The 20,833-nt window shown below is 44.4% G+C and overlaps 1 protein-coding gene across 2 annotated transcripts in view; it reads left to right on the plus strand.

Annotated features, from left to right (window-relative positions):
* The first annotated feature begins 1,557 nt into the window (after positions 1-1,557).
* msrab (methionine sulfoxide reductase Ab) overlaps positions 1,558-20,833 on the plus strand; it is a 44,313-nt gene continuing 25,037 nt past the window's right edge. Inside the window, exons 1-4 of one of the 2 annotated variants that reach the window (XM_064954179.1) lie at positions 1,558-1,788; positions 10,257-10,325; positions 11,111-11,230; positions 19,149-19,253. In XM_064954179.1, the coding sequence (XP_064810251.1) occupies positions 1,608-1,788; positions 10,257-10,325; positions 11,111-11,230; positions 19,149-19,253 (475 nt within the window). In that variant the 5' untranslated portion in view covers positions 1,558-1,607. Of the gene's footprint in view, positions 1,789-5,208; positions 5,310-10,256; positions 10,326-11,110; positions 11,231-19,148; positions 19,254-20,833 lie in introns of those variants that run through there. The other variant, XM_064954180.1, reaches the window with a different exon arrangement.

Consider the following 20,833-nt stretch of genomic DNA (forward strand, 5'->3'; position numbering starts at 1 on the left):
TAAGACAAACTATTTTAAGTGCCTTTGGACAGGGTATGGTAGTATGTGCCAGGGTCACTGGTTAAAGTGTGTCACGAACTGCAACACTGCTGGGTTTTTCACGCTCAACAGCTTCCCATGTGTATAGAGAATGGTCCACCACCCAAAGGACATCCAGATAACTTGACACAACTTTAGGAATCATTGAAGTCAACATGGGGCTGTATCCCTGTGGAAGAGTCCATGCTCCAACGAATTGAGGCAGTTCTGAGGGCAAAAGGGAGTTATATATAACTCAGTATTAGGAAGGTGTTCCTAATGTTTTGTAGAATCAGGGTATATGCATATTAATACACTCTCAAAAGCATAGTACCTAGTAAAGCTCTCTCACTGCCTGAGACAGGAATTATGAGTCGATGTACAGGTATGTTCTCTTGGTTTATGATTGTGAACATCAAGGTGAACAACTTAAATAATTTCCTGTGATTGAAATATTTCATCTTCTACCTTGTATAATGGTAGTTTTAGTTTATATTCAGAGGCCACACATTATAATGAAGAAAAAAGTCATTTCAAAAGTTATTCCAGCAAAATGTATGGCAAGCTTGTTATTGACAAAGTATCCAATCTCAAAAAACATACTACAGTTTCGGAGCTCTTGGCTTCTAAACAAAAGAAGGGTGGCTAAGACCGCTTACCACCATCAAAATGGGTCTGATGGTGGACTTTTCCTCCTCCATTTTGGTGAGCAGGGATGGACCACACATCCTTCCCTTACCCATTATCCCTTGGTTTTTGAGAGAAACCCACTGGGCACAAACTTCAATTCAACTTCCTGTGCCTAGTAGAAACATCAAAGTGGCCATATCCTCATCCACAAAATGGAGATCATGTTATAACAAGTCTGTTACAAAGGGATTTATTTTTGACGGCGATCCAATTCACTTTACACTAAACACAGGTACCAGCACTGGAGCGATAATAAACCTAAACTGTAACAGTGGAAGAAAATGCATGTTTATTATACTCAAATATGGCAGATTATTTCACCAATCTCCTAAACAAAATGGCACAAACATTTCAGTGACGATTCTTAGGTAAATATCGGAGGTGAATGACAAGTGAATGAAATATTTCAAACGAAAGGAAAATGGTTGAGCATTCAAATCGGGAAAATGTTGTGTCTGCGGAGCAGTAAGAGACCTAAACTTTATTTTAATTGAATTACCTTGCATTTTGTTCCACGTTTTCTACCACTGCTCAAAACACATGAATTACTTGATTGGAAATTACCAAAGGGGAAAAATATATAGTCTGTCTTTGCCCTCTGCTGCGTTTAAACAGATGCACCGCCCTGAACTAACCCCCAGAATGAGCGATGGCGGGTGGTGAAAAAAAAGCTCATTTGCATGCTGAACGGCGTTCTTAATGTGGATATTTATTTAAATTTAATTTATTTCACGCACACACTGCACTGTAGGCTTTTGTGCCAAAGTCATATTAACCCCTGCCTAGTTATTATTCAGTGCACGACGTCCCGCACGCACGTTGAATATTCATGTTGATGGACATTCGCTGTCGTTTTACTCCTCCCATATCCCAACGCAACAGCGGCGCGACGCAGCGCCATGGAGACTGTCAAAGTACAGAAGGAACTATGTTTACTATTATCCGCTAAAGCGCAACTGCTTCTCGCTTGGCGCCTTCTTTTGATTGTGTCACTCGCTGTCGCAGACATGGCAGACACAACAGCCATGCCCACCAAAGACCGCGCTCTGAAAGGAAGGGAGGAAAAAATGGTCGTGGCAGGTAAATGAAATCACGTCTCTCGTAAAACTACATCGTGCCACAGAAGATGTTTGTTTACAAGTCCTCCGGGCACAGCAAAGTCAGATGACGATGCACACGTTTTTTGACGATTGTCATATGACGTTTCTATGTTAATATATGGTTATTCACCTCTCTGGTTCAACTATAGGCATATGGGTTTAACGACCAATGAGGGGTGGTCCTGAGCCTAGTGTTGTGACGTGTTAGGCTACACCTTATGGTCACCAGTCATATTCAAAGTTATCCCAAACTATTTACCGTATCACTTTATCAGGCACATAGTTTGCCCTCAGATCATTGAAAGTGTTGTTTGACTTGGTCTCTGTGTCATAATGGACAAAATATTTTTTTTTGACAAAGTAGCCTTTGCAAACATTCCCCTCCACTGTGGTGTAATTCTTTAGGAGCTATTTATTTGAGATCATTTGAGTGAGTTTAATGCTTACGAGAGTATGTGCTTGGATGGTGTCTATAAATGTCTATGTAGAATGTTTTTGTAATAAGCATAATCACCAATTTCAAGATTCCAACCACATAAGTCTGCACACATGGCATATCAGATTGTTGGCATTGATTATGCAATGCATCATCCATCCTGAGATTGCAAAGAGGATGATTTTGAGGTCCGGTCAACCCCCCCACGCCCCTCCCCCTGACCATCTAGCTGCTTAGTGCATGGCCTTGAGCACCACACCCAAAGCATTTTGGGGAGCTCTGCAGCCCACTGCAGCGTCCAGGGGCCCATCTGTGCATTATGCGCATGAGAAGCTCCGCCCTGTCGTAAATTCCCGGGCCGTCTGTCGGAGCAGCTCGGAGACACCGCATGGCGGAAACCTGTCCTCCCCTAGTCACCGTGGGGGGTTGGGGTGGTTTGGGAGAGGGACTGAGAGAAGGACACCCTGTTCCTGGCCAACTTGGTCCTAAACGTGTCAGGGCCCGTTTTCACAAAGCATCTCAGACTAGGAACGCTGATCTATGATCAGGTCCCCATGTCCATGAAATAATATTCATTAGGATTTAAAAGGGGAAAATTATCCTAGATCAGCACTTCTACTCTGAGAACCTTTGTGAATATAAGCCCAGGCTTGTAGCTCAGCAGTAGAGCAGATGCTTTGCATGTACTGCACAAGACTTGTCCATGGTTGATGGTTCAATCTTCAGCATATATCCTAATCGTGGTCTTGTTGTCTGTAGGCACTAACCAGAAACACCTATCTTTAGGATGGACAGATAAGGTGGCAATACTATCCTAAGTCAGACTTTAACCTCAGGCCTTCATGGAAGGAAGTGCACACAGGCTATAGTGATGTGAATGTCTACACACTGTGCGTTGCCACAATTTCTATTTAACTAGGCAAGTCAGTTCAGAACAAATTCTTATTTACAATGACAGCCTACCCCAGGCCAAACCCTAACCCGGACAACACTGGGCCAATTGTGCGCCGCCCTTTGTGACTCCCACGGCCGGTTGTGATACAGCCTGGAATTGAACCAGGGTCTGTAGTGACACCTCTAGCACTGGGATGCAGTGCCTTAAACCCGCTGCGCCATTCGGGAGCTGTTGTTCTCTGAAAGGAACTTGTAATGTCATTTCTCTGATGTGGGCTATCGACCAAAATTTGTCCTGTCAATGCAGGTCATGTTTCCTACATGGTGTCAGTATCCCTGATATGACCCAGTCTCTTGTCAGTATCCCTGATATGACCCAGTCTCTTGTCAGTATCCCTGATATGACCCAGTCTCTTGTCAGTATCCCAGATGGTCTCCCATCCAGGTTCTGACCAGGCCCAAGCCTGCTTAGCTTCAGATGACAGACAGCAGAGGGAATGACTGGTTGGCTTGTATTTGGTTTGATATGGCATCATCGTAGTAGCCGCTGACAGTCAGGATACAGCCTACTGTAGAGAAGGAGTCATAACTGATAAAGAATCCGCATGCTTTTGTTTTGGAATAGAGGCTACCTTAACACGGTTTGCTCTTTGGTTTTCCCTGTAGCCTATAGTGTATTTGGTATTTTCTTCAGTATTCTGTTGCATGCTGCCGTCTTTCCCTGTACCTCCTGAAGTTCTCAATTCCTCAGATTCCATACTGTAGCAGCTCCATCTTGCTGACTGTAGCAGTCAAGATCAATCGGGTGATTGGGCGGGAGTCCTCTCCATAGCAACCGGAAATGGTTGCTAGGATACACGTGGTATGGGAAGCACAGGGGATGAATGTTCTGACGGTCTGTGGTCTCCCCTTCTCCCTCACTGTTTAAACGTTAGCACAAACGTGCCCACAACCCCAGTTTTCCCACTTAATACTGTCTCGCTTTGGCTGAACTAGCGAAAGTCGTCGCTTTTAATGCTTCACTACTAGTGGCCCGTTGCAAATAGCTTTTTGGAACTTTTTCAAATATGCTGACCGTGTAGATATACCAATGACTATTTTTACTCACAGAAAAAGATAGTATAGTAAGTTTAGTTTTGAACTTTCAGCCACTCCAAATGAAAAACCATTTTGTTTGTCATGTATTTTTTTCTCACTCAGAAGAGCTCAAGGCTCACTCACCTCTTCTTTCCAATAGCTATACAACTACAGACCACCATCACCACCACCATATTGCTCCATCCCACCTACCTCTCCCCACAATGCCTCGCTTCGCCTCATCCCAACTTATCAGCCCATGATGCTTTGCGGTGCAGCAGAGCGTAGTTGGCACCAGTAGAAAGCGCCAACCTTCGCCTCGTGCCGGACTGTCTGCCAGCCTGTGTGAGGGGACAGAGAGAGAGAGAAAGAGAGGGACAATGCCACTTGGGAGAAGTTAAAAGCCTGGAATGCAACCTCTACATCACAGCATTGGCATGGAATCCCCGATTCCCGGAAACCTGGATTCTCTCATATTTACGTGTGCGGCAGGAATCTGTTTCCGCGGACGAAAAACGCAGGAATGTTACAGTGGCACGAAAGGCTAACAAAGGAAAACTCCAGTTCGGTGACGGAACTGGACATACTATCTGGTAGCAAAAGAGCGAAGTTAGCCCTACCATGACCGGTGGAGAGGCTGGCTAAAGCAAGTTTTGACCGAACGTGGTAGCCGATGGTTTGCGGAGTTTTATTTCTACCGCCACAATTAAAAACCAAATAAGCCAACAAATGCTGTCTAATTACTGATTACTACTGCTTTACGGTTTGACTGTAGGCGCTTTTCAATTTCCTCCAAAAACAAAGGACAAAGGAAACGCCCATATTTTATCCAAGTCACACCAAAAGTATTTTTCACACGTTGTATCCTTTTGTAAGCTCACCACCACCCTCCCTTATTCCCTTTCTCTCCCTCTTCTCCATTGCTGGCATATTCAACCAGTTATTTTGCCTCCTCGGTGCTATTTGTAAGGTAGGGTGTTGTTGGCAAAGGCGCCCGCTGGCAATGGCGGGGGGACTGGGCTCAGTGAAAAGAGTCATCCTGAAATCATCTGGACCTCTGCCAGGGCTCCATGGGAGAAATACCCACAGCAGAGGTTGGTGTGTGTGCTCCAAGGAGATGTGGCTTTTGTGTGTGTGTGTGTGTGTGTAAGGGAGAGAGAGGCTGATGATAGATAGAACATGGTGGGAGGAGAGGAGGGGGTGTGAAGAGAGAGAAGGCAGGAGAATGGCAGGAACACAGAGAGAGAGAGAGGGAGAACGAGAGAATAGAGAGAGAGAGAGAGAGCGATTTTGGCGCTGAGCTAGATTCTGTTGACGACCGCTACATGTCAGCGTGTTCTTGGCCTTCTCTGTTTTTACATATTTAATTCCTTGTTTGTTTGTTTTTTCGACCCCCGTTCACTTTTTGGACCTGGCGCCCGTGCCATTGCGTTCATTTGCTGCCCAAAGGCATGGCGGTCCCGGAAGCCAAAAGAATCTCGCCGTCCATCCCTCTGCCACGGTCATCTGTTGCTTCTCCCTGGCGATTTTCTTTTCTCTTTTTTACGCATTTGGCATCCTACACTCCTCCTTCTTCTTCTCCTACTCCTCCCACTCTTGCTTTTCTGTCCTCTCTCCACTTATTTCTCCACTCATTGCCTTCTTGCAATACTGCGATACTGCCGTTTGCCTGATCCTGTCTTCTTGTGAGAGGGTGGTGGGTGGTAGGGGTATGAGTGTGCCCATGAATAGGAAGGCAAGGCCAGTCTACCTACTGGCTCAAGATGTAACCTGACACGGGGAGCGCAGTAAGACGAGTGTCTGCTTGAAGCGATCTATCCCAACATTAGGATCAGGAGTTTTTCCTGATCAAGGTTGTTTTTCGTCAGGAGAAACTGTCTGCAGACGTATGATCTTAGAGACTTTCCACTGGCGCCCCGTCATTCAAGATGGCTGTTCAGGGGTGGGTAGAGTGAGGCTACTCTGGGGTTCAGGGTTTACATTGATTTGTCACAATGTTGGCTTTTCTATTTTCTAAAGAACTCTGTGTTGGCCAAGTTATCGTATTTATCTACTTTCTTCTCCACACAAGTCAATGCATTTCATATTGTGGGTATTTACTTGATCTCAAGCTGAAATGCTATATAACATCTATTTGTATGGACCCTATTACATACAGTGCATTAGGAAAGTATTCACACCCCTTGATTTTTTGCCCACATTTTGTTACGTTACAGCCTTATTCTAAAATTGATTAAATAAAACCTAATACTCTGCAATCTACACACAATACCCCATAATGAACAAGTGAAAAACAGGTTTTTTGAAATATTTTCACATTTATAAAAAAATGTAAAAGAGAAATACTTAGTTACATAAGTATTCAGACTCTTTGCTATGAGACTGGAAATTGAGCTCAGGTGCATCCTGTTTCCATTTATCATCCTCGAGATGTTTCTACAACTTGATTGGAGTCCACCTATGGTAAATTCAATTGATTGGATATGATTTGGAAAGGCACACACCTGTCTATATAAGGTCCCACAGTTGGCAGTGCATGTCAGAGCAAAACCCAAGCCATGAGGTCAAAGGAATTGTCTGTAGAACTCCGAGACAGGATTGTGTCGAGGAACATATCTGGCGAAGGGTACCAAAAAATGTCTGCAGCACTGAAGGTACTCACGAACACAGTGGCCTCAATTCTTAAAAGGAAAACATTTGGCACCATCAAGGCTCTTCCTAGAGCTGGCTGCCCGGCCAAACTGAGCAATCGGGGGAGAAGGGCCTTGGTCAGGGAGGTGACCAAGAACCCGATGGTTACTCTGGCAGAGCTCCAGTGTTCCTCTGTGGAGATGGGAAAACTTTCCAGAAGGACAACCATCTCAACATCACTCCACCAATCATGGTAGAGTGGCCAGACAGAAGCCACTCCTCATTAAAAGGCACATGACAGCCTGCTTGGAGTTTAACAAGAGGCACCTAAAGGACTCTCAGACCATGAGAAACAAGATTCTCTGGTCTGATGAAACCAAGATTGAACTCTTTGGCCAGAATGCCAAGCGTCACATCTGGAGGAAACCTGGCACCATCCCTACTGTGAAGCATGGTGGTGGCAGAGTCATGCTGTGGGGATGTTTTTCACCTGCAGGGTCTGGGAGACTAGTTAGGATTGAGGCAAAGATGAACAGAGCAAAGTACAGAGAGATCCTTGATTAAAACCTGCTCCAGAGCACTCAGGACCTCAGACTGGGGCAAAGATTCACCTTCCAACAGGACAACAACCCTAAGCACACAGTCAAGACAACGCAGGAGTGGCTTCAGGACAAGCCTCTGAATGTCCTTGAGTGGCCCAGCCAGAACCAGGACTTGAACCCGATCGAACATCTCTGGAGAGACCTGTTAATAGCTGTGTAGCGACGCTCCCCATCCAACCCGACAGAGCTTGAGAGGATCTGCTGAGAAGAATGGAAGAAGCAGGTGTGCCAAGCTTGTAGCGTCATCCCCAAGATGACTTGATGCTGTAATCGCTGCCAAAAGTGCTTCAACAAAGTACTGAGTGAAGGGTCTGAATACTTATGTAAATGTGATCTGTTTTTAAAAAAATGTTTTATATAAATTAGCAAAAAATTCTAAAGACCTGTTTTTGCTTTGTCATTATGGGATATTGTGTGTAGCTTGATGAGGGACATGAGGCTGTAACGTAACAAAACGTCAGGGGGTCTGAATACTTTCCGAAGGCACTGTATGCCTTTAGGTCGCTAGTCATTTCATCAGAAGTCTAAAATTACAACCCAAGCTATCCATTGTGTGTGGCTTTAGGATCACAATTATGTCCATCATTTCTATTATCCGATGTTTCCCTAACTGACAGTGACAGCAGTCCACTGTATAGATAACATTGAGCATATTAAAACAACCACACACACAAGCGGGTGGCACCTGGCGATTGGAAATCTTCACTATTCAGGTTAATGTCAAACATGATCTGAAATTCACCCAGATATAACACTGACCAAAAGCAAACGCCCCCTTTTACACTCTGGTGTGTGTGTGAGCATTTGTGCGCACACATTCACAGCCGTTTATAACTAAAATGAGTCTGTGGAGTGTAAACCAGCCTGGCTCGGTTAGAGATTTACAGACGAAGTCACCTCAGTCATGTTAGCATTAATCTGTGTGCTGGTTAGTCTTTCAGTTTTATACTTTGCACTTTATTTCCATTCCATTTATTCCATCCATATCGGCACAGTTGGCATCGATGCACCGCTCCCGCAACCACTTCCGTATATGTAGCATATCATTTGTTTTTCAGGTTCTGTTCAATAACAAGGGGCACAGTTTGGCACAACAGCCATTTACACCATGCCACCAGGGTCATACAAAGCGAATGCATCTTTCCACGTTTTGACCCCCGTGACAGAAATGGCTGCTGGTTGGTTTGAGGTAGGGGAGGGTGGGGTCGGACTGGGCGATATGGACAAAATATTATCTCACGCTATTTAAAAAAACAAGTGACGTTATTTGATGTTTTTTTAATAATACAAGTTCTAAATTTGTGTTATATGTAGTGCGTGACCCTAAGGTGGCAACACATACATTCTAAGTGATTTCAATGGGTGTTTCTCCATTCTGATTGTTTTATACTGTTCAACTTCAAACCCCCAAAACGTCAGCATTTTCATTTGCATTTGAGATCATCTCCACACTGCCACGTAGGTCTGCATGATATTGGCAAGTAATCTGGTCCTTATTTTTAACCAAATGTTGCAATTTGACTTGCGATTTGGAGCAAAACACTTTAGTTAGCTGTTGTATTCATGGGAATATTATGTATATTCTAATTACATAGTTAGAATATACTAGTGGGCACGTTTAATAAAGTGTTGTTTGACATGAAAATAAATCATCCTTGGCTACATTGAATGTTTTCTCTTAGCTACTTCATGTAGCTAACATATTCTTACTTTGCGTTTACCTCTTTAATTTAGAAGACACTGTTGCCCAAACAACATGCTGATGTAGGTCTACACCATCACTGGTATTATCAGGCTGTATAGCTAATTACTCTTGCTCTTACCCAGTACATTTATTAGCCCGCTAGCGATTAGCATTAGCGTCCACCAAGATTTAGGAACAACTTGCAATGAAAAGGCAAACTAGCTGTTTGCAGATGTAAGAAGCACAAGCTAATAGTGATATTATAGAATGCTGGTAGTAGATTTATATTAAGAAGCAAAGTGAAAACGGCGTCATTGTCGTCAACATTGTTGCATGTGCTGCATTGACCATGCAGACTGAACGCAAGTGTTTCGTGGTTGAGGAACATCCAATGCGCTCCTTGAGTGACAGGAGGTGGGACGAGGTCTGTGTGGAAAGCGGCATGGCGAGAGAGCGAGCGGAGAAGGAATGACTCGAAGTAGCGGAGTAAACAATAAAAATGGACGTTACACACGGCGTATCACATTTAACAATCAAAACATTCAAATACCGTTATAGAAGGTAAAGTAAAAACCAAAACCGTTCTGTGCATCAATATATCGCCCAGCCCTAGGGTAGGGTTAGAAGTGGGGGTCAGAACCATTTAATCTTCTTAGTGTCTTCCAACTCTAGAGCCACCCGGCTCTGATCCCGCTTAGCAAGAACAGGCCAGCTTGCCAAAGCAGTCATTAATCCGACCCATGCAGCATGCCACGGTTTTAGTTTACCTGGGGAGAGGAGAGGAGGAGGACGAGGGGAGGGGAGATTATACTGGGACATCGCCTGATGAGTGCCTCTTTACCCTGCTCCGCTGTGGTGACCTCTGTCCTCCTGACCTCCATCCACTACTGTTAAGCAGCATGGCACAGATAGGAAACATACATACTCTCACAATGGCATGTTGATGTCGCCACTCACTGGTCAGGGTTCTGATGCTGTGATGTTGATTGTCTCATATTAATCCGTCATCGTCGGTCGTCACCATTTTCATTTGAATTGCACAAAGCATTTTATACACAAAGATACTGACTGTCATTTCTCTCTCTCCTCTCTCTCTCTCTTTCTCTCTCCCCCTCCCCCCATAGAGAAGCATGCTGTCAATGGCAACCCCACAGTGGAGCCGTTTCCAGAGGGCATGGAGACCATCATGTTTGGTAAGCCTCAATCTCTTTCAAATGACCGCTAGCACCGATGACCGCTTTCACTTTTCATTGGTTCTCGTTAGCTGTGGTCATATTGCAGTCTTATGAACGATAGTAGCAGAGTTATTAGTATACTATAGTAGTAGTGTTATATGGAGGAACACAGTAGTATTGATAGAGGATGTGTTTTTGATCATCGAGGATCAGCTTACCCTCCCCAAATTCTAAACTTGACAAAATCAAATCAAATAACATTTGTCACATGCGCCGAATACAACGGGTGTAGTAGACCTTACAGTGACATGCTTACTTATACAAGCCCTTAACCAACAAAGCAGTTAAGGAAAATACCGCCATAAATAAGAAATAAAAGTAACAAATAATTAAAGAGCAGCAGTAAAATAACAATAGCGGGGCTATATACAGGGGGTACCATTACAGAGTCAATGAGCGGGGGCATCGGTTAGTCGAGGTAATTGAGGTAATATGTACATGTAGGTAGAGTTATTAAAGTGACTATGCATAGATAATAACAGAGAGTAGCAGCAGCATAAAAGAAGGGCGGGGGGGGCAATGCAAGTAGTCTGGGTAGCCATTTGATTAGATGTTCAGGGGTCTTATGGTTTGTGGGTAGAAGCTGTTTAGAAGCCTCTTGGACCGAGACTTGGCACTACGGTACCGCTTGTGGTGCGGTAATGGAGAGAACAGTCTATGACTAGGGTGGCTGGAGTCTATGAGGTAAAACTATGTCAAACTGACCTTAGAACATGTCTTAAGTATGTCTCTCTCTGGGCCAGGTATGGGCTGTTTCTGGGGGCCTGAAAAGCGCTTCTGGCAGAAATCGGGGGTGTTCTCTACCCATGTGGGCTATTCAGGGGGACACACACCCAACCCCAACTACCAGGAAGTGTGCTCAGGTAACTACACACACACACACACACACATACACAAACCCCACCCTCCTCACACAAAAACACGTCTATGTACACTAGTGAATCACGGGTCAGCTGTTTGTTCACCCGTCTGCAACCACCTGACTACAGGTGATAAAGTGAGAATCTGAGGCCCACACCCGACCCCCTAACCCACAAATATAGAAAATGTGCTCCACAGTCAGAGATGCCGGAATGATTATTTGGTATTCAACTTGTCTATAATAATTAGATACATGCAGTTTCTCTTCTGTCATTACTTGGGACTCTATTCAATCAGATCCGCTTTAGACAACATCCGTATAGCGGCTGTTTTGGCGGTGTTGTAGGTGGAACTGCGTTAGAGCTGTCATATCCACAAGCGGCTCCTGGCATTATACCTAAAGCGGAGTCGCATTACCAGAAATCCTGTGCAGCCTTGTTTACAAGTTCCAACACTGGAACACTCTTCAATCCTGTTCCAGGGTCAAAATGTACATTTGTTGAATTATTTTACTGCAAGAACTGCTTAATTCTGCAGGAGTTAATATTAAGGCTATGTGAGCGGTTATAGACCTATAGTCAGTGTCCAGATTTCAGTTACTATTTAACCCATCTGAGCAGTGCCGTTCCCTTGACGTTCCGTATTGTTTTGTGACTGTCGAATTTGCATAGCGCTTCACAATCATCACGCACAACATATTTCCCAAACATTAGGCCACTGTTCTGGCCCTCCCTTCTCTTTATTTTCAAATCTCCATTATGCAGCTTTTCTCTTGTTGAATTCCACTCAGACATGATCCTTTTTGCCTGAGTGGATCAGCATGAACTTTTTCTGCCCGAGTTCGCAAAAGCATTTGGCAATTGGCATGTGTTTGGCGCGCGTACAGTTAAGCCTTAAAGCCAAGGCTTACGCACTAAAGCGAAATAAAGTCAAACCTGCGCATCACTTATGTACGCCATGTCTTTGTTAGCGTGTATGTGTATATGTCTGCAGTGTTTGCTTATGTACGTCTGTGCAACACCTGAGTATCTGGGCAGAACATACTTTTGTATATGCAGTGTATGTGGACAAAAGTATGTCCACCTTTAAATTGGTGGATTCGGCTATTTCAGCACACCCGTTGCTGACATGTGTATCAAATCGAGCACGCAGCCATGCAATCTCCATAGACAAACAATGGCAGTAGAATGGCCTTACTGAAGAGCTCAGTGACTTTCAATGTGGGACCGTTATAGGATGTCACCGTTCCAACGAGTCAGTTCGTCAAATTTCTGCCCTGCTAGAGCTGCTAGAGCTGCCCCGGTCAACTGTAAGAGCAACAACATCTCAGCCGTGAAGTGGTAGGCCACACAAGCTCAAAGAATGGGACCGCTGAAGCACGTAGCGTGTAAAAAATAGTCTCTCCTCGGTTGCAACATACGAGTTCCAAACTGCCTCTGGAAGCAACGTCAACACAATAACTGTTTGTCTGGAACTTCATGAAATGGGTTTCCATGGCCGAGCAGCCGCATACAACATTGGACTCTGGAGCAGTGGAAATGCGTTCTCTAGAGTGATAAATTGCGCTTCACCACGAGGCAGTCCGAAAGGGCAAATCTGGGTTTTGGCGGATGCCAGGAGAACGCTACCTGCCCCAATGCATAGTGCCAACTGTAAAGTTTGGTGGAGGAGGAATAATGGTCTGGGGCTGTTTTGTCATGGTTCGTGCTAGGCCCCTTAGTTCCAGTGAAGAGAAATCTTAACACTTTGGGATGAATTGGAACACCGACTGCGAGCCAGGTCTAATCGCCCAACATCAGTACCCGACCTCACTAATGCTCTTGTAGCTGAATGGAAGCAGGTCACCGCAGCAATGTTCCAACATCTAGTGGAAAGCCTTCCCAGAAGAGTAGAGGCTGTTATAGCAGCAAAGGGAGGGGACCAACTCCATATTAATGCCCATGATTTTGGAATGAGATATTCGACGAGCAGGTGTCCACATTTTGGTCATGAACACACACACACACGCATTTCACAATTCTATGCTTTTCCCATGGCTAGCATGGACAATGACATGTCCAAAAATATACCTAAACCACTTTTTGTGGGCCACGCAGAGTGGCATGGCATCCCCTCCTTTGACAGTCCTCCGCCCTGATAATACCAGCGTTATCACCAATTTCAAGATAATACCTGTCCAGTATCCCTGCATAGGATAGTTAGAGTGGGTAGTGCCACCCTACTCCTCAGAAGGATCAGTCCGAGTCAGAGAGAGAGAGAGAGAGAGAGAGAGAGGCGTTCTACAGTAAAGCTCTCTGATCCTCCCTCTCTTTCGCTATGCTTCTCTTTCATCTCTGCTCCCCCCCCCCCTCCACTTGTGACCTACTTGGAGGGATTGGATTCTGTACTGCGGCGTTTTGCTTCACACTGGCTCCTGTGCCACCTTCGCCTCCGCTGCCATACACTGCTAATGCACTCCACCACTACTCCTCTCTCTACTCATACTGTAACTCAACCCTGCAGCTCAGCCCAAGGCAATTGCCCTCTTCCAATACCAATCCTTCTACCCTTGATTGAAGACGTCCTTGATCTGATATAGCTGGATTGTTGAATGCTATGTGATGGATACGTTGCTTACACCTATACAAATGTGTTTAGGTCAGTGGTTAGTTCAAGGGTGGAAGGGTGGTTTTGAAGTATTTAGACAGGGGACAATGTTCACTCCTCAGTAGACAATCGGCGTTTTATTTGAGGGGATCGGTTTGAGCAAGGCGAGGCACAGAATCTCCGATCTCGATCACATAATGAGAAGTTGTTTGGGGATGCACAGTGATTTGTAGATCCAGGATTCCACGCAGTCCGAGACTTATGTCGTCCCACTCACACCCGTGTAGCTCAGTTGGTAGAGCATAGCGCTTGCAACGCCTACGGTTGGGAGGGCGATTCCTGCGGGGCACCAGTACGGGAAAAAAGTTGTGAAAAAGTACGCACTCAGTACTGTAAGTTGCTCCGGATAAGAGTTGTCTGCTAAATTACTCAAATGTCAACCGGCAAAATGGGGGACAGACAGACATCTTAAACCTGCAATGGAAGAAAGAGAAGGAGGGTTGGGATGAAAAGCGTAACACAATGGATTTCAGACTCCATCCTTGGGCTGCTTGGCACTGTGAAGGGACAGCCTCTGGGAGGATGAATTCATTCAAATAGATTCATCATTATTGATTGATACTGATTCATATTTGGCCATGATAGCCATTGTGGCCATGTTCGAAAAGTCGCTCAAACTAAAAAACCTTACATATGATACTGCATGTCACCTTTTTAGGAGAGTACTTATTGTTTTGGTTAGCATAACACTTCGTAGAGCAGTTCATTGGTGCATTTGAAGATTCAATGTGAACAATACCAAAGGGTGCAATGTCCCTGTTTTATAAATGAAAGAGGTGAAACGATTCCAAACACATTGAGAGTGTTTTCGACTGCGGAGCTTCCACAGTAACTTTGGGCGCCCCCCGCCGCTCAAGGCATTGGAATGCAAGCATGAGCACGGGTGAGCAGGGAGGCGAGCGGGCAGGGGGGTGAGCGGGCGGGCGGCGAGAGGGGCGCTTCTGGCTTGGCTGGCGGACCTTCTGAGTGGAAACCCTTTGGGGGGGTGCGAGCTCCCTCTTGCTGGCAGCCCCGAAAAAAGCTGGGGGGAAAAAAGGGAGAGAAAAAAAAGATAGAGAGAGGAGAGTTGGGCACAGCGGAGGAACGAGCATCGCTTCACTGGGTGTGACGGATCCAAACGCTGCTCTGGAGACAGAAAGGAGGAGAGGAGCTGTCCACTGAGTCACGGGAGGGGGAAGAGAGACAGAGACAGGGGTCCAGTCCACTACAGTCCAGTGTGTGTGGGTGTGTTAGAATCAGGCCGTGTCTAAGAGAGAGGGAGAGAGGGACTGACAGCTGGGACTGCGTGATTGATGTGTATGTCAGTTTTACCGGGTCCCTCCTGTGTGTGAGTCACACCTGTATCTCCTGTGTGTGTGTATGCATGCAGCCGTGTGTGTGTGTGTGTCTGTGCATTCTTTCTGTTTTCCTTCTGCATACTTGATTCTGTGTGTGTGTGTGTGTGTGTGTTAAAGTGTGTGTGATTCATAGATCATACCGGATTTATTTATTTATTTTCCATGTATATGACTAGGGTTGCACATTTTGGGGAATATTCAGAGGTGGAAATTTTCCGTGGGAATTAACGGAAATATATGCAAATTAATATTAATACCATTCAAATGTAGATGTTTTTTTGCATTGGATATATTTACCATATCATATGTAGACATAAACCTTTTATCTTATCATAAGTAGACATAATTGCAAACGATTAAGTCCTTCCAATAGAAAAAAAACAATTTAGTTATGAATTTAACTTTAATTAAATGAGTTCACTCTTCACATGGGATGATTTCACTGAACAACAAAAGAAAGGGACTATTGAATGATCCATTGCATCTCCCAAAAACATTTTCAACATACATCTGTAAAATTTTAGTCTAGAAACTAAAGCTTTGATTGTCTTCCTCTCAGGCTTCCATGTCTTCTCCCTGGACCTCCTCAATGTCCTCCTCTTGAACATCAGACTCTGAGGCCTCATCTTCACGGTCACTTTCCAACCGTGTTGAGGATGGCTCGTTGTCACCAATTTTTCAACCCTTGTAATGGTCAGCCTGTTGCGTGCTTTGGTGTGTGTGTTCCCAAACAAGGACCAATTGCGCTCTGAGGTGGCTGATGTTGGTGGGACTTGGAGGATGATGGAGGCAACAGGGGAAAGAGCCTCAGATCCACAAAGTCCCTTCCACCAGGTGGCTGATGAGATATGTTGGCACGACTGCCATATTGCATCTCCATCCCAAAGCCCTTGCTTGGAAGGGTACTTTAACAGACTGCCAAGAACCTTGCCCTCATCCAGGCCTAGGTGGCGAGACACGGTAGTGATGACACCATAGGCCTTGTTGATCTCTGCACCAGACAGGATGCTCTTGTCAGCATACTTGGGGTCCAACATTACGCTGCGGCGTGTATGGGCTTCAGGCAGAAGTCTTCACGCTTTTTGATGTATTTATTTCAGAACTGCAGTTTCCTCTGCTTGGAGCAACAGTGACATGGGCAGGGCAGTACGGATTCCTTCTCTTTCATCTGCAAGCAGAGTCTGAACATCAGACAGGACCGCATTGATCGTCTCTCTCAATCCGTGCAATGGCTACTGCTGTAGGTTTCAGGAGTTTCAGGCTGCTTACCACTCTCTCCCAAAATACATCATCCAGGAGGATCCTCTTAATGGGGCTGTCCATATCGGCAGACTGTGATATGGCCATTTCTTGGAGAGACTCCTTCCCCTCCAGGAGACTGGCAAACGTGATGACCAAATCAAATCCAATTTGATTTGTCACATGCGCCGAACACAACAGTGAAATGCTTACTTTCAAGCCCTTAGCCAACAATGCAGTTTTAAGGAAATACAAAATGAAGAACAAGGTCAAAGATAAGAAAAATAACTAATTAAAGAACAGCAGTGAATAACAATAGCGGGGTCAGTGTTTCAATGTACGGGGGTGTTGCTGGGAAGCTTCAATGTGGTGGTCTTATTCTTCTCACTTTGCCTGGTGAGGTGGATTGTTGCTATAACTCGATGACCCTTCACATACCTAACCATTTCCTTGGCTCTCTTGTAGAGTGTAGCCATTGTTTTCAGTGTCATGATGTCCCTGAATGAGCAGATTCAATGCATGAGCAGCACAGCCAATGGGTGTGATGTGAGGGTAGGACTCTTCCACTTGAGACCAAGCAGCCTTCATGTTCGCAGCATTGTCTGTCACCAGTGCAAATACCTTCTGTGGTCCAAGGTCATTGATGATTGCAATACAGTCTGTTTTCTCTATGATTTGCTAGACCTTCACTTGAACTCTGTTGAACTCTGCATCCAGCAAATGAGTAGATAAAGCATGTCTGGTTGGAGGGGTGAATGCTGGGCGAAGAACATTCAGAAATCTCTCCCAATACACATTGCCTGTGAGCATCAGAGGTGAACCAGTTGCGTACGCAGTTCAAGCAAGACATTCATCAGCATTTCTCTGACTACGTTCCTCCATTGAGTCAAAAAAACATATGATTCCAGGAGGACTATGAGCTGTCGCCATCGATAAGGTGTCTTATTCATCATTTTCACCTCGAATAGAAGTAGAGGGACTTTTGTCAGAGGTTGCTTGTTGTGAGCGCTGAGGGAACTTTATGGACTTGGCCAGATGATTCTGCATCTTTGTTGCATTCTTCACATATGATTTGGCACAGTATTTGCAAATGTACACAGCTTTTCCTTCTACATTAACTGCAGTGAAATGTCTCGACACATCAGATAGTGCCCATGACATTTTCCTTTAAAGATTAGAAAAAAATGAGTAAAAAAACCCAAATACAATTCAGTGTACAGATAAATAGTTAAGCAGTTAGATTAAGCAACTCCTTTGTAAGTTAAATATTTTTATGTATGTGTATGGAAACAGGTGAATTAACACTCCTCAGTTAGCAGGCTCGAGCAAGCTAAAACCCACATGGTAGAAACTAACTAGCAGAAATTATTACACAAGATTTAAACACACTTTGCTGTAGGCTACTATTTACTAGTTAACAACAACTCATGTATGTCATATCAAATATACCACCCAGTATTGTAATCACATCTTACCAGAAAGTATGTAGTCCTAGGCTCAGACAGTGTAGTAGTGTGGGCTCAATAACATCTCATGTCCAAGATCTTGAGAATCAGCTGTACATGTGATGAAAGAATGCACTGTGCATGCAGAGGGTTGCAATTCCATTGGATTGGGGATAGTTTTACCAAAATATGCCACAAGAGCTAGAATTCCCTTATGTGTATCCCACAAAAAAGGTTCACTGTTATAAGCTAACTTTTTTTTAAATGAATTTAAGCAAAATTCCCAAAATTCCAAGGTTTATATTCCCATTAAAAAAATCTGGAAATTTACCGAAAAGTTTCCGACCCTTTGCAACGCTATATATGACCCTCAGCTTGCTTATTGCTTTGTGTCTGCATATGTGGATGTGAGTCTTACTGCACCAGCTGAGTGTGTTGTGTATATGTGTTTGTATATGTGCGTGTATGTGTGTAACAGCTGACCCTGAGCAGGACCCACTCTCCGGATGCCTCCAGGCGGCTTGTTGAAGCGTTGGGGTCCTGGCAGCTGCAGGCAGCCAGAGAGGTGCCCCCCACGGTGCCTGTGTGCTTTTGGCAACTTCCGACTCGAAACAGAAACAGTTGCTGTGCACCCACGCCGCCTCTAGCAATAACATGTATCTCAAGTGGATTCACGCGCTTGTGTGTGCATGTGACTGTGCGCTCCTCTTCACACAGAGGCTACATTCTAATCAGGCAACGTTAATGGGCAGACTTCCAAACACTAGCGGTGATGAGCAAATTTAATATATTACATGTGATGCAGTGGGTGAATATTTTAAAGCGCACTCCGTAGGATTTCTACATTCAGCTAGACCATTATATCTATGTAATAGCTGTTTGTGTCAATAAATTGATTTCAAAGGAGAAAAGGAACACATTTTAGAAAATAATTGCTATAGTTTGATGTGTAAGTGGGGCATGCAAAACACTTTACAAGATGATGATGATAATGATCACAGAAATAAATGATCAATCAGACTTCTCACAGTAGGATAGATGAAAAGATGTGTTCACCGATAATATTCTATTCAATTTAATGGAAATGTCTATGGAATGGAGTTGCATGAGTCCATATGTGACTATGATGTGTTCGACACTGTTATGGCCTGGGTTGCATTCCTTTTGTCACACTGTAGAAAAACATTTTGCAAACAGGAAAATAAATTGCACCTTTTGTGCCTAATGAACACAACCATCTGGTTTGTCCCCAGGTTTGACAGGACACGCTGAGGTGGTGAGGGTGGTCTTCTCCCCCGAGGACATCAGTCTGGAGGAGCTACTCAAGGTGTTCTGGGAGAGCCACGACCCCACTCAAGGTAGCACCTTACACACAAACACACACACACACACGATGCACACATGCAAAAGAAAAGTTGCCCTCCTCAGACAGGACCCAATCCCGGGGGGGGCCAGGGTGTATTAGAGCAGAAGGAAGCATGGGTGTGTGTGTGTTTCTGTGTGTGTGTGTTTGCATGCGTGCTTGCGTGCGTGCGCGCACACGTGTGATGGTAGTGGGGGTTGGGTGGGTCTCAGGAGGGTAAGTCAACGACAGACTGTGTTAATGTGTCTGGGAGCCAATCATCCATGAGACTGATGGCAGGGGTAGTTTGTGTTTGTTCCTCAAACCTTCCATGACTAGGCTTCTGCCAAATAATATAATAATACAAATATAGAATAATACAAATATAGAATAATATATATTTTGCATGTTTTGGAATATTTTCATTCTGTACAGGCTTCCTTCTTTTCACTCTGTTAATTAGGTTAGTATTGTGGAGTAACTAAAATGTTGTTGATCCTTCCTCAGTTTTCTCCTATCACAGCCATTGAACTCTAACTGTTTTGAAGTCACCATTTGCCTCATGGTGAAATCCCTGAGCGGTTTCCTTCCTCTCCATCAACTGAGTTAGGAAGGACACCTGTATCTTTGTAGTGACTGGGTGTATTGATACACCATCCAAAGTGTAATGAATAACTTTACCATGCTCAAAGGGATATTCAATGTCTGCTTTTAGAATGTTTACCCAATAGGTGCCCTTCTTTGCGAGTCATTGGAAAACCTCCCTGGTCTTTGTGGTTGAATCTGTGTTTGAAATTCACTATTCAACTGAGGGACCTTACAGATAATTGTATGTGTGGGGTACAGAGGTGAGGTAGTCATTCAATAATCATGTTAAACACTATTATTACACAAAGAGCAACTCATACTGTGACTTGTTAATCACATGTTTTTCTCCTGAACTTATTTAGGCTTGAAGGGGTTGAATAGTTATTGACTCAAGGCATTTCAGCATTTCATTTGTAATCATTCGTAAAAATGTAGAAAAATATTCCACTTTAACATTATGGGGTAGTGTTTGTAGGCCAGCGACAGAAAATCTCAATTTAATACATTTTAAATTAAGGTTGTAACACAAAAGTCAAGGGGTGTGAATACTTTCTGAAGGCACTGTACACACACACACACACACAGACACACACACACACACACACACACACACAGTTCTTCCCATTGTGTGTTTGTGAGCGTGCATGCATGTGTGAGATCTCTGCCTTTTTGCATTGCCTCAGTTCAGAAGGGCTTAGTCCCAACAATGTGATGTCGAACTGCACAGCCTCCACCAATCACGGCTAGGATAGCAACATTCCCAGCCAACCAGATACTCCCAGCAGCCTCCTCTTTGTGCCCTGTTTCCATATTCAGTAACACACTTAATCTGGTGAGTTCTCTTGGATGTTGCATAAAGACGTACGTGCATACCCTCAACACAAATTAGAAGTTTGTTCTTTCTGTCTCCTCACCAACACCCTCCATTTCTCTTTCTTTATTTCTCTCTCTCTCTCACTCACACACACACACACACACACACACACACTCTACTCTTATACACACAAT

This window comes from Oncorhynchus masou, chromosome 32 (genome assembly GCF_036934945.1).
Source record: "Oncorhynchus masou masou isolate Uvic2021 chromosome 32, UVic_Omas_1.1, whole genome shotgun sequence".
NCBI lineage: Eukaryota > Metazoa > Chordata > Actinopteri > Salmoniformes > Salmonidae > Oncorhynchus > Oncorhynchus masou.